This window comes from Ambystoma mexicanum, chromosome 1p (assembly GCF_040938575.1).
Source record: "Ambystoma mexicanum isolate Mex_15411 chromosome 1p, UKY_AmexF1_1, whole genome shotgun sequence".
Taxonomy (NCBI): domain Eukaryota; kingdom Metazoa; phylum Chordata; class Amphibia; order Caudata; family Ambystomatidae; genus Ambystoma; species Ambystoma mexicanum.
Genome location: NC_090921.1, coordinates 990,630,700 through 990,647,328, shown reverse-complemented (window position 1 = coordinate 990,647,328; position 16,629 = coordinate 990,630,700). Strand labels below are relative to the sequence as shown.

At 42.1% G+C, this 16,629-nt stretch overlaps 1 protein-coding gene across 1 annotated transcript in view; it reads right to left on the bottom strand.

Annotated features, from left to right (window-relative positions):
* The window catches only part of SETD6 (SET domain containing 6, protein lysine methyltransferase), a 667,868-nt gene that overhangs the window by 628,264 nt on the left and 22,975 nt on the right, over window positions 1–16,629 (bottom strand). Inside the window, exon 2 of the mRNA XM_069654594.1 lies at window positions 12,048–12,170. Within this exon, the coding sequence (XP_069510695.1) occupies window positions 12,048–12,170 (123 nt within the window). The remainder of the gene's footprint in view (window positions 1–12,047; window positions 12,171–16,629) is intronic.

Here is a 16,629-nt window from a genome sequence, read left to right as displayed (position 1 = left end):
AGTGGTCTCTCTAACTTTTTGTGTAGGAGAGAGACAAATCTTTGGGCTGATGCTTTATCATGTCCAATTCAAAACATATTTATCCCTGATGAGCTGCCATCCTCAATGTTCACTGCCTTGGTAATACTGATCTACGAAAGAGGGGAGAGAACATGTCCCCTGAATTACCGACCAATTACAATCCAAAAATGCAGAAAACAAGGTATTTGCCTCGATATTACTGAATCATCTTGCGTCGTGGACTGCCAACTCTCCGGTATCGGGCAAATGGGATTTAGGTGCCACTTACAGATGTGTTTAAGTGATCTTATGGTGAATTGCTTACAACACCTAGCATGGGGCGAGAAGTACGAAACAATTTTAGTTGCGTCTCTCAATCCCAATCTCAGAGTTTGATGCAGTTGATCATAACAGACTCTGGCTCAAGCTTCAGATTTGCTGTATGGTCTGAAGCTTGGTCTGGTCTCCTAAGGCTCATTGTGGGACTTTACACAGATACCAATATACATATACGCCTCAAATCACACTGGTGGTCTTTCTAGAACAATTCCCACTGCATGCACGGTTAGGCAGGGGTGCGTATTGGCCTCCTTCCAGTTAATTTGTATCTAGCCGATGATGGCTTGAAATCTGCTATATTTGTTTCACCCAAATTTTCACCTAACACAGCGATCCTTGGCGTACGCCGATGATTTCTTATTATTTCATTTCACCGCAGTTGGCCTTCAGTACCTAATAACCTCTTTTGTTAGAGATATTGAAGCTCACTCTTTGAGGATTAATCCCGAAAAGCCTGAAGTTATTAAATTTACCAAATTTAAGAGCTCATATCACTGGAAGATGCGAGACGCAAAAATAACACTACAACCTCTTTGACCTATATTGGTTTTGTGATTCCTATACAGGGCTTTATATTAAACACAGTGGTATAAGAATGGTGTTCATGCTCTTTCCTCCCAGTTAATAACGGTTGATCAAAAATACTGCAAATTCTCTCTGAAACCCGCAATAACATTTTATGAGGGCAACCTTGTGTCAAAGTTACTTCATGGCATTGAAACTTATCCTCTCAGTGTGACGAATTGTTAATCAGCTCTTTAGGCACTCTTTTGGAGAAGAACACCAAGACTCCCAAATGCTCTGCCCATTAATGCCATAAGGAATGAACTAGGTATGCTCTCATTACAAGCAAGAGCAGAAAGGAGAAACTTATCGTTATACCCGAAGATTGTGTCCAACTCAGGGATCCTGTCATGATGCCTACCTCCAAGGAGCCAGGTCCGACCCAGCAACCCCAGAGGCAGGCATCATTTCCCCCAGGGGAGTGCCAGCGGGCCCAAGCTGGGGCCCTTTGGACGCAGTCCTGGCGCCTTAGGCGCCAGGCTCATGTTGGACCTCTGTCCTGGCGCCTTAGGCGCCAGGCTCATAAAGCTAGACATGTGTTCAAGTGTTTTAATGTGCACTTACCTGATGCAGACCATGCTGCCACATCCAGGCCCTCTTGAGGCCTGAATAGGAACTACTTTACCTGTGGGACTACTTTCCACCCGGGTGTGGTCGGGGAAGGATACATACCTGATCGGAGGAAGGATACACACTTGGAACTTCTTACAAAGCTATTTAAACCACACCCGATCAGCAACTCACGCTTCGCGTTGTTCTGCTCCTCGCAGCTGGACGCTCACCGTGTCAGCTCCTGCATCTGGACTTCAGCCACGCCTGTCAGCATTCTGGGTCACCTGCAAAGGGAGACAAGAGACCTACCAGCTTTTCTGCACCACGGAGACATCACCGACGATCCTGAAAGGGAAGACATTTTTAAAAGCATTTAGTTACGATCGCTGCAGCGCTGCATTTCACTCACCTTTCCTGGGTTCCTCCATCTTCAGCAGCGATCATCCGGATACACAGCCACTTCCCAGAGCCTAGAGAAAAAGACAAGAATAAGGAGGTGAGAGAAGGAAGGGAATAGGAAAAGCTCAGTTTACTTCTAAGACTTACCTGTTGGGTCATTCCCATTTCATTTCGGGTCTTGCTGCTTCCAAGCAGGACCTCGGCCCCTATGGGGAAAAAAGACAAAGATATTAGATGAGCGAATGCAAAAACATTACCTGAGCGCTCATCTAGGACTTACCAGATCTTTACTGGAACTGCACGTTTCACTTCGGGTCGGCGCCATATCTCCGGCATTCCGAACCCCGGCCCCTATGGGGAAAAGACATCAACATCAGCGCTTTGTTGCAAGAAGTCTCCAAAGGAATCTTCATTCATCACCTGAAAAAAGACAATGCACATTATTATTTAAAGCTTGAACTTTTGAACTTGCAACAGAACTTTTACAGCGCCTTACCAGTATAATCAAGCTTACCTGAACTCACATCCAACCTCAATCCAGTGAAGTAACTGGGTTCAACGCGCCCCTGCGTCAGAAGCAGGATGGAGAGCTCGTCCTTTCAGACCCTAAGGTGAGACTTCACGGGGAATCGTGGAAGGGTATCGTGGAGGGTTGGAAGAGAGTGGGAGGCTTGAGCATAACTCAGTCAGTAGGTAATACTCTCTTTTCACGCACAGGGGAATATTCCTGCGAGCCGGAGAAGCCAGAGTAGAGGGCCCTTCCTGTCCATCTTCAGAGTCCTGCGCTTCACCATTGAAGAAGCATCAGCACTCGAAGCCAGACCTGCACCTCTGTGGGAATCAGGTGAGCGTTACATATCCTTGTTCGTAGATTTAAACAAAATCCTTCAGGTTCAAGGGTGTGCCTGGATTTGTTCCATTTCAAAAAGATGCATTATTAGATACCATCAATTGTTCCAATGAAGATTTGGTGCACAATCCACAGAAAGTTACATTATCCTTGTACAATTATGGTTGGATTAAAACAATGGATTCTATGCACAGTCTTCATTGAATCATTTGTGCACCGACTATACGAAATTGGGCATCATAAACACCTTTTCTAAGTATTTACCTTGACAAACAAGGGCAATTTTTCGACGATTTTGATGGAACTTGTTACTCACCAAACAAACCTCTTGCCAGATATGGTATGATATCCTCCGAACAGGTTACATGTCGCTTCTGTAATGCACCAGATTTTTATGAATCTCTTAGGCATTGGATAACTGCCTCTGGGGAGTGCTTGGCTGCTCTGGTTTGAGACATTTTTATCAACAATTTCCTCTGTTGGAACTGAGCAATTACGGCTTTCATGTTTGGCTGGGCGGACAACCTCCTTTGTAATTGCTGTAGTTAGTTTTATAAAATCATTGAACCTACAAAACAATACTGCATAACTGTCCTTCAGATAATAAAATTCTAACTGTTTCCTCTGTTTTCGTTTTTCTTTTTGCTTTATTGTAAAACTGAATTGCTATTGATGCCAATTGATTTTTTGTTTGAAGATTTTAAGATGGGTCTTGATCTGTATTCACGTGAATTTTAATGCCATTTTATGTGCGTTTTATTTTATTGCATATTAAAGGTTGAATGTTTTAACCATATAATTAAAAAAAAACATCTGATACAAATGCATATGATTTCAATTTAACCATATGCAAGAAGTTATTACACCAATCCAAATTCTTAATATTCCGCTCAAATGTCCTTTGGAGTTCGTATTATCCTTTATCCGAATCCGGGATCCAACCAATCAATTCAAACAATGTTAGCACTGACTTTTCATATGCAACAGCATACCTCAGTTGCAGATCAGCCATTACATTTAGCAGAGGACATTCTGGTTAGGTCAAAGATTTTGTACACAAAAAAAACACGCTTATTTAGTACAAGAGCCACCATGGAGACAAGACCCAATTCAAGTCACAGTAGCTCCATGGGGATACACTGCGGAAGGCCTAATGTTAGACTCCAGTAGCAAGCTTCCAGCCTCTGCAGCCATGTCACGCCATAACGGAAAGACACACTAAACCATATATGATGGCAAGCAAAAAACATTGTTTGTAGAGACGAAAAGTTCCCTCCAAGCTGTAGCTGTCATGGTGCATGCTCCCAAACGCCTGAAACTGGTGACCCCATCCCCGACACTGGCACCCTTAAGGGCTTATCAAGCCCCAAATAGATTCTCCTGGACTCAGTCCTGGCGCCAGGCTCATAGTAGGTGTTGACTTCATGAGACTATATTCTCAGTTTAGGGAGGCGGAGCCTTTCTGTGCAGGGTGTGGCTTGGGACTACTTTACCTGAATAGGCAGGATACGGTTAGGAGGACTATTTGCCTGGAACTGCTTGCAAGGCTATTTAAACCGCACCCTGCAAACAGAACACGCTTTGCGGTATTCTGCACTCCTGCAGCGTAACGGTCACCGTGTCTGTTCAGCTCTTGCACCTCTTCTGCCATGCCAGTCCAGAGTTTTCCGTCCATCGACACCTGTGAAAAGAGAAGAACAGGAGTTATTAAAGCGTCGAAGGTCTTACCTGCAGTCTAACATCCCGGCCTCACCTTCCGCTTATTCACGAGCCGCCGCATCTGCAGAAGCAGAAAAGAAGGTACCCACGCGGGTAGCTACACTCACCTGGGGTCGGCATCCTCCATCCATCGAGCGGTTCTTCCATCATCCTGAATTGCGCCGCGCCTCGACATCATCCAGGAACTCCATCGAGTGGTTCTTCCATCTTCTTCCCGGAATTGCGCCGCACCTGCTGAACAGAAAAGACACAGCAGGTTAGTCACATACAGCAAAGGAAAGATATTCAAAAGGACATTTAGCGCGCCTCGCACAGCGATATACTCACCTGCAGAAAACCTGCTCATCATTGTAAGGAGAGTCAGTCCATTATCCGAAAACCGCTCAACACCGCGCCTGAAAGAAAAGAACGAACATTAGTTAAACTTGAGCGAGAAAGACTTGATGCAGCTATTCCAAGAAGCCATTGGGATAGAGACTTACCTGCTTACTCCAGTTCTTCCAAATCAGCAACCTCCTTCAGATCAGTGAAGTAACTTGATCTTTGGAAAGACTGTATAAACCGCGCCCCTGCCAGAGTGTTCAGGACGGAGTGCTCACTTTTAAGAAACCCAAGGTGAGCCAGAGGAAGAGAGGGAAATCGGAAAGAGGTGAAGCCAAAACCAGCTCCATTCAGTTGGCTAATATCTTGTTTCGACTTTGCAGGCAAACGCCTCCTGAGGTGAGAACGAAGGGAAGACGCGGGCTAGCATCCTCATTTAAGCAGCGCAAAGCCAGTGCAGACATCATCCTTCGGGCATGAGCTACGCCCCCGTGGAGATCAGGTGAGCGTGACAGTAGCCCCTGGTAAAATTTGAAATGATTTCCATTAACTGTACAGCCTTTCTAGTACGAGTCGTGATATATTAAATAAAGCCTTGTTTAGGCTCAAATTCCACACCCAGCTATCTATAACATTCGGTATATAGGCTACACTGACACCCCCTCACCCCGCATAGCGGTTAACCTAGATCTTTGTACTTTTCTGGAGGAAGACTGAATAATCTCAGTTTTGCTCAATTTATACATAACTGATTTACTGTAGCAAGCAATTCTGTTCCGCTCATCATGCCTGAAAAGGTGCAGTTTAATATCATGAGATTACCAGCATATGTGAGACATACAACATGATGTGGTCCAATCTTTGGTGGGCAGGAGAGGATAACTTTTAAACAATTTCGCAGGTTAGCCAGATATAAATTAAAAGTAAAAGTAAGGGAGCCAAGACAGAACCCTGCTCGACTCACCTAATACTTCCAAATGGGCGCAACAGGGCCCCTTCTTGATCTAACTTGACCCGCACAGTTGTGCCCTCATGAAAGATATTCAGGAAATATAAATGGTCTGGGCAACCAAGATATTCAAGTTTTTGCCACAGCCTCTATCTGCATACTGAATCGAAGACCGCCCAGAAGTCAACGATGAGTGAATAGAGGCTCGGCCTGTTTCGCCCCTCTGTTTACATATCCATCAGCCTCAGATTATGCAGAGTGGAGCACCCAGGGCTAAAACCAGTTTGAAACCGGTCAAGGATGTTACATGCCTTAGACCATTTCTGACGCTCCTCCATAAAAATAACGCAAACAGTTTGCCGGTTACGTCTAGCATAGACAGTCTATAATTACCAGGCACAGTTGTCACTTTTTTTTTTTTTTTTAAGTACGGGTATTAAAAATTCGGTTTTCCAAGATTGTGGAATAATGCCAGTCTTGAATACCTTTTAAACAATCTCCAGAATACCAGCCCACAGTTATCCTCCTTAAACAGCACTTGCTAGGTCATTGGGACCAAGAGACCTAGATGCCTTTAGTCAGACAATTTGATTTACAATACCTGCTTTATCAGTGGAGATCCAGTCTTTGCTACTAGGAACTTTATGGGACAAGCTGATGTTTATTTCCACCAGATCCATAGCGACTTCAGGTGTTTAATCCACCGTTGTTAGTTTACCAGATTTATTATTCAAGCGCTCTTATTTCCCTTTGCCTCCCGCAGAATATTCCAAATATTTCTATTGTTACAGGAATTTAAGACAGCTACCATTTTTTTACCAGCCAGCACTCTTATGGGAGGCGACCACCAACACCCCCAATTCCTGTATATTTATCAGCCTTATGTTAGTAAACGCTGTATGGTTACAACCCTTGCTTTTGGCTGCACAAATATTCCGATGCACGCCTCTCTTTTGATCCCTTATAGTTTTTTCATAGGGCAGGCCACATTTGGATTTGTATATAGTACAAGTAAATTTAAAAGCAGCCACTACATTAGAAAATTGGTATAACCAGTTTTCAATATAATCTATATCGAATTCTGTGATATACGTATAGAGATCCGGTCCTAGTTTACTGATGCGATTGGTTGCCCTCTCCACATTTTGTGCAGACCACATAATCTGGTTTCCAGCATGGTTAACCTCAACTGAACCAATCTTTTGTTGTACACTGTTAGTTTAGTCAACAAAAAAAGGACACTATATGGTAGCGTCAGTCTGCCCATAGGGAGGCGTAACAGTATAGGGCATGTACATATATCAAGAAAAGAAGGTACTGTTACGCATGGGATTGGTACACCTAGGTTACATTGTTTAAACAGAACTTCCTAGTCCAATCCGTCTTCAAAAACTCATTTGTACATTCAGTCACAAGAAAAAAAAAACACCCCATCAGTCACAAGTGTCAAAGAAAGATATGTATATATTGGTTTTAACAACAAGTAGTCCTCAAGTGTACAACATAACAATATTGAAATAAAGTAAAAAGAAAGCAACAAATGAGTCAGTCTCAAGTGTAAAAGACGGTTGTGTATATATTGGTTTAAACAGACAGTGCTAAAGTGTACAACCTAACAATATTGTTATGTCAAAGTAAGAAGAAAGAAACAAATGAAACAACTACTAAGGGCGCAATAAATTATACCAACATCTCTATAAACATATGCACAAACTACATTTTTTTGTTGAAATCAGTAAAAAAGTAAATAAAAAAATCAGAGCCCAAGAAGGGCAAGGAAAATAATTATTTGAAAACAACATTTGTTGAGAAAAAAACAAAAATGCATAGATATTCAAACATAAAAGGCACAAACAACAGTGAACCATCAGCGACCCAAAATGGCCGCTATGTAGAGCTATAACTTGTGCTACCTACAAGTCAAGTCTATGCGCCTCATGTCTAATACGTAGACTGTCTTGTGCCTAGACTCTTATTAGATTAAGAGAATTGGTTTAAGAAAAAAAAAGGAAGAAGAAGGGAGCAAGTCCTTCTGAATGTCCCAGAATGGAAAATTCTTATCCGGGAAAAGGGCTCTGTTAGTTTACCAGGGTTGAGAAACAGGGTAACAATGGCATGCTCACTGAAATTCCTAGCAACACTCATGCCTTGGATAAAATCCGAGCCCTCAGTGTTCACAACAAAATAATCTAGGGTAACCCGCCCGTCTCCCATAGCCCATTTATAGTTCCCTGTGCAGTTTCCGTTAGCACGGCCATTGAGCATACTTCATTCCAGATCACCCAAGTATCTTGCCCATTTCCGGCCCTGCCTATTTGAGAAGGTCTGCTTCATAAAATGTCTACTCTCCACAATAAGCTGCGCTTCAAGGCTTTTAATACATACAAAGCAGGAATTTAAATCTCCACCAAGTAGGACCCAATTTCATTATCTCCTTTTATCCAATTCGTCAAGAGATCACTGAGTGCATCCAATATAGAAATCAGTTGCATCCATAACCAGAGGGTCATAGACATTGATGACTAATAAACAACCAGAATTACTCAGGCAGATACCTTCAATCTCTACTGCTAGTGTATAGTCATTAGATTCCACAATGTCAATCTACGAGCGGGGTACGAGGGCTTGATGCCAATCAATAACCCGCCAGAGGGTCTACCCGTTGCACCCCTTCTAGCAGGTGTCTGCACTATATATCTCTTTGACATCATCCATGTCTCCTGTAACAGAAGCATTTGGCTTTGCAATAAAAGTTGTAATGGCTGCTCGGTTATCAGGAGATGCTCAAATCCTCAAGAATTTCAGGATGATATCAAAATAGCTCAGTTTGAGCTTCCAGGAAGTGTAGGCAATGCACCAACCAGCCACTTCAGGACTCGTTTGCCATCATCTATGTTTACCACCTTCTCCCCTGGTATTCACAATTTGCCTGGGTGATGGTAAGCTTGATGGGATATTTGTATCATTCCCGTCCACATTCATATCCAACTCCAGACCCAAACAATTCAGCTGTGAGCTATAGTTGTGAATCATTTCTACAGTAGCCCTAACTTTCCAGTCGAATTCGTAACATTAGGGTTCGTGGTTTCCAATGGTTAAAAATAAAAAAAAGTTAAATCAGACAGCAATACTTGTTGCTGTGGAATTTTCTTGAAACTTGAAGAAAAGCTGACCAATTAGGCCAGCGATTTCTCGCCTTCTGATTCATGTGTTTTATAGTGAGTGTCTTAGGGTCAGCGTTTATATAGAAACCTTTAGCTGGTACAGTCTGCGTACTAAGGGTTGCAGGTTTGTACCGTTCTGGAGTGGAGCTAGATTCAACTTCTGCTCAACTCTTTGGCCTCAAGATTTCAGGTTCACATCCAGGAAAATCAGGGACTTCATCCATATTAATGCTATTAACCGATTGTGGGTTAACAAGCTAGTTAGAGTACCACATTCTCAGATTGTCGCTTCTTCATATACAGTAGTTTCTTTCTAGATTTGCTTGTGCCTTTAGTGGGGTTTGGTGGTATCTGATTAAGGTGGTCGTGACTTTTTACTGGTAATTCCTTTCTTCTGCGACGCCAACACCTTTGTTTGGGTGACAAATATTTCGGCAACACCGGAGGGGTCTGCCTTATTAGCGTTCACGCATTCATGTGTCTGGCCACCAAGTACTGACCTATCTTGTGATACATCATTGTCTTTCTTAGAGTGACATACCAATGAGTTTTCATTATTAACCAAATGTTCTTGATTCGTAGCAATAATGGATGCAGTCTTTCGCCTATGGGGTACATCAGATGTCAAATCCTCATTAACTTTTCATGGTAAATTGCATCGTTACCATAAAGGAATGCATTTCAGCAGTTGGTTCAATGGCAATATCCTCTTCAATTGAACCTAATGAATCAAGTTGTGGAAAAAGATTTGGGGATGCCAATAGTCTGTTGGGGTCCTTGATCATGTCTCTTTCTGGTATTTGCCCGTTTATAACAACTGGTGTTCCTTCCGTGACATGTAGGAAAGGTTTTCCAACTGCTGCTGCAATACTCTCCTGGAGAGAGTAGCAGAGATCTAAGAATAAGGTAGTGGCAGGCATCCTCTTCGGTACCGCCTTCAACAATCTCCTCAACATGTGGCCGTGTTATCTCAATTCACGATGAGGAGGCAGTATCAGTAGCAATTACAGGTGACTCAACAGGAAAGAAAGCTGTAATGTTCCCCGTTCTCGTAGGCATATGATGGATTTCAACTCCAGCTTCCTGATTTTGTCACTCAACATAGAACACATTATTTACATATAATTTTTCATTATTAGACATGTCCAGCGTCTTCCCTTTTTTTGCAGATTTTATCCGCTGTTTTTGCTTTTAGATTTTGGTGCTATTGCTCTACTTTGTTTCACCCTTGAGATAACTATGACTTTGTAATATATAAAGTCTTTAGAAAATGAAGCAATCTGGATGCAATTGGAAAAAAATTATTTGGTATGTATAACTTACTGAAGGCAAGATGTCCTTTCGGGACTTGCACAACAAATACGCAAGGCTCCGTTTTTGTAGTTTCCGGCTTCTAGGGTGTGGGTCTTGCTTCGGCCACCAAAAAAAATGAATAAAGCTCATAGCACAAGAAGAGCTTATACTCTGACACCAATTAAATGAATATCATGGCAACACAGACAAATCTCACTGAAACTGTAGCAGCAGGACACAGCAAGACAACACTCGCTTGAACCATTTTATACTTTGCCTCCTGCTCAATCTAGACATTCCCTGCTGTTAACAAAAGTGATAGTAAAGATTACAGAACTTAGTGGCTCAAATGCCTACCGCAAAACATGTATGCTCTACTTACTTTAATAAGTATGACACTTCCTGTACGCTCCGCTAATAGGAAGCTAAAACTCTTGCTCTAAAAGTGTATTACAATCTTTCAACTGTTCCGAGAGCTACTGAGACCATTGTTTTTAATTCCATTTGGTTATCGTTTTGGTTACAAACTTTATTTTTAACAAATGATCTGTTTAGTAAATCCATTCTTAAGGATTTTAGTGACATTTGTACTTCGTTTAAGAGGAGTCTCAATTCCTATAAATGCGAAAATTTAAAAAGAAGACACGACCGAAGGGCACAATGCCTGTGCAACTGGCAGTGGCTGGATAAAGAGCAAAGTGGGGGATGTGAGGAGGCTGGAGGAAAGGTGGAGGGTGTGTGAAGCAATCAAGTTATGGACAAGAATGTGTGTCGGGTGAAGTTCAGGGCATGAATTACATCAGCCAGGCGAAGGGATTTTAAAATTTAAAAAAAATCATTTAAAAAAAGGACGGTATGTACACATTGGTATTTGTGTGTCAAAATCACCTACAACCGTCGAGCTTGAAAAAGGCATTTTATTTTAACGCAGCCATTTTTAAATTTCACAGAAAATGGTTTCATCCAACTGCATAATATCTGCGAGTCATTCTTAATGTCAAGATCAATGTTTACCGATCTTGACTGCAATGCCTGTCACAGAAAATATAGAATGATATCCATGTAGTTGCGCGCAGACTCCGGGCCGATGTCTTCCATTAGATTGGTCTGTGGAATAACGGAGTGTGGCCAACATCAACAGTTTAAGCCAAATGTTTAAGAAGGGAAGCTTGTAGGCAATCTCTGGGCTCTCTACTTGCTGCTAAGCAACAATTTTCAGAGTCACATTTGGCAAGTGAATCTCAGAAGATTACAACCAGATGGATAAAAGGCATGCGCAGAGGTGCTTCAACTACATCATCATCATCATCATCATCTTCCCCCATTAGATGGTGGCTCGTTAGTTTGTCTAGCCTTGCTGTTTCCCTCAACTATCAGGACATTGGCACAAAGGAAAAGCAAAGCTTCACAGCTTTCTGGCTTAGCGATTAGCAAACACATTGTACACGTTTCAAGTCTGATATTTTCCTTCAATACATTCAGCAAAATCTAAAAAGGACTTAGAGATTGAGATGTGAAAGACATACAAAATCTCAAACCTCTTTATATAATCATTCTGTAAACAGGTTGAAAAACAACCCCATCCAAAGTTAACTGGCACGAAGCAGCATGAAGAAAAACAAAACGCTGAAATTACAAATGGTTATGGAAAACAGAATTCGGAAAATGGTCCTGCGGACTGTTTAATTTCAGTCACTGTCCTCCTAGTCCAATTACAAATACTCGTTATTGACGGGAAGGTATTGGGAAATGCAGGGGAAGAACAAGCATGCAAGCCCTCAGAAGCTCTGTACTGCAGAAAACTCCTAGAACCCACATTTTCGATTGTCCACCCTCTGATGGTCTACTCAATTCATCATTGCTGGCCAAATCTCTCCTCCAGAAGGAAACCACTTACCTTTGGATTCATTTTCATCCCCATTTCTTTACACCAATCCAGAAATTGTGTAAGGGCATCACTGATGTCGACAGATGAAGGTTCTTGGGTGCCATCAACTGGTCCATCCACACTGGGAGACAACTATACCATTAGAAGAAAAAGCAAGACTGTAATCTCTCCTTTTAAAACAAGCAGCGTGATGGTCAAGAGACAAGGTTGGCAAATGAATATGCACAAAGCTACTGTTAGTCAACACCACAAGGCCCTGCCGCCGAATTTCAATAACTGTTTGGAGCTACCCAGTTACCTCTGAAGGTTGCACGCAGACCCACTTTTGTCTAGCAATAATGCTCTCAGAACAGCCCTATAAGAACACCCGGCCACGCGGCAATCCTGCAGACAGAGAATGAAACAGCCATTTTCAGGCATGGATGCAACCCTGCCAAGGAAGGGAAATGTTCCATCGACACAAAAAACAAGGCAGATGTCAGACGTAATGGATCCCTCCACTCGTACCCAGACCTCATTCTAAAGCACTCGCAATATTAGCAGAACAGAACTCATACAAAAAGGAGGTCATGTTCTTTACAACAAAACAAAAACCCCAAAAAACTGACCAATTGGGGCAGCCGAGTCACATTTAAAACCCAGAGACCAAAACAGTGTCTAGTGTATCTCTTCGCAATAAGAGGCTTTCCCAACAGAAAAGCAGTAGATTACCAAATAAGACCGCCGAGAATGATAAGACTTGCAGACACATGTATTTGCTTAACATGTGCAGTCACATGTATTTGCTTAACATGTGACGGAACGTGCCCAAGCCTAAAAGTGTTACATCACTGAGCTTGTTATGTTATTTGGGTTTTAAATAGGTTATTTTGTGTACATATAAAAAGGCAGCATGCAGTACTAGACTGTTTTATGTTAACAAACCATGAATAACAGGATGTGTACAGCAAATTCTCGTCTCGGAGCACAAACCGCTCTGATTCCAACAAGAGGCAACTCTGGATGAGGGCACTCTTGTTCCTTTATATACTTATGCAGTGCTTTTTTAAATGAACCAAAAAGGGGATTCAAATTGTGTGGCTACTTTTCTTTCAACGTGGCTAAAAGTTGGATGCTCTTGGGTTGCCTTGCATTTGATAGGTTTCTCAAAACAAATGCATAGTTCATTCTTTCAGTATGAAAGCTTATACTTTCTGCTGATAAAACCTTACATGAAAACATTGAAGAAATAAACAGCGTGACAATTGTCCAGGGCACTATGCTTTAAAATTGTGAATTTGAAGGCTGCATTGCATACAGCTGGAGATTCCTGCTTTGACTTGCCGGAAATTTGTTAAATATTTGGATGTTGTGGATGCTTATGTGCAATCTCTTTTCAAAATCATTATTAGAAATTCAGTTAAAGAAAAAAGATCAGAAGAAAAGGAAAAAATGAACAAAAGAAGTTACAGGTATTTTCTGGGAAGTGATAATTGGCTTCATTTAATATTTTCTATGAAAACATTCAAAGCAAGTACATAAGGTTAAATGTTCTTAGTTGGTTTATTAGATGTGTAGTTGACATTTATTCCATTAAATACTTCATTAATTGGTTTTCTCTGAATGTGTCGAGGACTACCTTAGTCCAATGCATACATTCTCTTCTCATTAGATCTCATGTATAGTTATCAAAGTGCATCAAATAAAATTAAAGTTTAGGCTATTGATGTCTTATACTTTTGGCTGTCATTTCAATTGTTGCATTTGTGTTTTTTTTGCTCAATGATTTATTTCACTTAAATGTCATTGTTGGTCAATTCTAGTTTGGCTGGTTGTCCTCTCCTCGACATGCGTTTTGATATACAACTAGTTCATCAGGAGGACGTAATAGTTTTGGCCATATACATTTCTGTGTACACCTTATGTTGTCCACCAACCGGGATCCCCCCAAGAGCACAAATTAAGTGGCAGATTTCAAAACAGAGGTGTTTGGGTGGTCAGGAAAGATCACCACGAGCAAGCGGGGTTCATGTTGCATGCACCATATTGATGACTGGGGGTGCGACGAACTGAGTGCGATGTTGCTACTTCATATTGCTGTAGTGTTACTTTTTGTTTAGAACTGATATATATTAGCTTACACGCACACAAAACACTAAGTGAAACAAACAATTCACACATGGGGTTCTCCAAGTATGTGGAAACAGACGGGGACATTTAATTTGCATGCAAGGAAGAGGACTGGCCATAGAGAACCCACTGTGAAGGAAATATGACAGTTAAGCATGCATGCACACCGATACAAATACGTAGTGAATTTGTCAAAAGTGTAGATTGCTTTTTACGAATGGTTTAAAACACGGTAGTCAGGGCTGTTTGCAAAGTGAACTGTAACTTTTGGGAGACTGATGCTGCAGGATTTCAGAGTCCACAGGATGGGTAAATAAGTAACTTCAACCTTCGCGGTCAGCTCAGGTGAAGGAGCCAGCCATGGGGTTTATGGTCTGATAAATATCGCAGACAGCAGATGTAATCTCGTGAATGCAGAGTTCGCTATTTGTTTTTGGACAGCAGTAAAACATTGGTAAGTCAATGCACAAGGCTAAAGTAATTGGAACCCGGGAGTTTCAATTGTATTTTCAGGTTGCTGTGTGCAATGAAATGGCAGTTATTTAGATTAAAATGTTCCAATGAAACCAGTGACCTGGCGAATGAGATAGTTCTCGCTAATTCAAAGAGAACTTATTTACCCAGCCTTCATATCGCTTTAAATATTTATGTGAACCATGTGCAATTAAGGTTAAAAGGGCTTAGGCCAGTTATTACTAGTAATGAATTATGTTTGCATACACATGTTTAACTAAATTATGATATCATGACCTACCATGGACAAATCCTAGGAGTTGTGTTCCATACATGAGCTGAATATGGTAGTTAAGTGTGTAGGAATTGGAGAAAGATGGGATTTCTTTAAAGAGGTTTTTGTCCATTCACATTTGGAGGTTGGATTGTAATAAAGTATCTGGGAGTGTTTGAACTGTTGCAAAAACGTATATAAGAGGTTTGTTAAGACTTGGGTTAGTTTGGTTCTACAGCACCATCTAACTGCTATTTAGATAATTGTACAATAAGCTTGCTTTGCGTACAAAATGTGCACTTGCTCCTCCGGCAGTAGGCCTGCTTGGGTTGAGGCGATTAAGGGGCCCATCCCCACAGAGGCACTACAGTTTTTTATTCAAAGAAGATACCAATCAAATTAATTTTGGAGTACAACACAACATATAAAAGTAACTAAAACGAAAACAAGAAATAGAACCAATATGAAAACAAGGGGACAAACCCTCTGGCAGAGTTGGTTCTAGAGTAATTAACACTGAAGCAATATAGAACCAACACAGTTCGGGCCTTATAGACAACATGTTAAGGTGTAAATTCAAAACAAAGGTTGGGTAAAATGTCAATTTCCCAAACTAGATCCGAGGTAAGCAGAAAATACATTGTTTTTACACTAGGAGGGACACTTTTTGTTAACGAGGGTCATGCAAACTACAAGAGATCAAGTTCATGCTCAATAAAAAGCTTGTTAGCAGACATTCCAAACTGTTGGAAGTATGCTGATGAGGCTTTCTGGCTTACAAACATTGACAGAGCAACTGGAACAGGCAAATTTAATTGTATACCTATCTTCCAACAGCTATCCCCTTGCTCAGCCCCACCCCTATACACACGTCAATCATCCACGGATACCTCCCCTTCCCCATACCCAACCCCCAATAGTCCCCTAGGGACACCTCCCTTCCCATCCACACCACACTAATCGGCCAGGGACACTGCCCTTCAACAGTCCCACACCCATATACCATCCAACCCCACATGGCCACCTCACCTATCCCGTTCACACTCCCATAAACCCCCAGGGACACCACCCCTTCTTTTCCCTATCCCCCCACACAACCCCCACTAATTGCCCCATCCCCACACAGCCCCCACTAATCCCCCAGGGACAACTCCCCTTCCCAAGCCTTACCCCCCCCATGCACTCCTTCCTAGCCCCCACCCACCCCCCAAGGACAACCTCCCTTCCCCAGTCCCACCCCATCCAATCCAATTCCACATAGGCACCTCCCCTGTCCCATTCACACACCCTATAACCTTCCAGGGACACCTCTCCTTCCCCATCTGCACACTAATCCCAGTGATACATCCCTTTCACCAGCCCCTCCCAATCACATACCCCCCCGAATCCCCCCCAGTCCCAATACAGGCGCGCACAAATTCTCCCAGACAGAGCTCCCTTTACCAAGCCCACTGCAATGCATTCCCCCGCAATACCTCCCGTTCTCAAGTGGAAACCGTATACCAGGGGCACCCATCTGCTACCCCAACCACCCGAAGCAATTTCCCTGACACCATTACAATCCAAGGTAGGGTTGGCACCTTTGAAGTAAAAACCAGATGTGCAGCCCCGCCCACACTCTAGAAGCTCTGCCCCATCGACCCCTCTTTTATGGTGGTCGGGCATAATTTCAACAAAATAAAATGTCGAAAGACAAAAATGTCGAAAAAATAATATCGAAAAAAAAATGTCGAATTCTTTTTTTAAAAAATTATA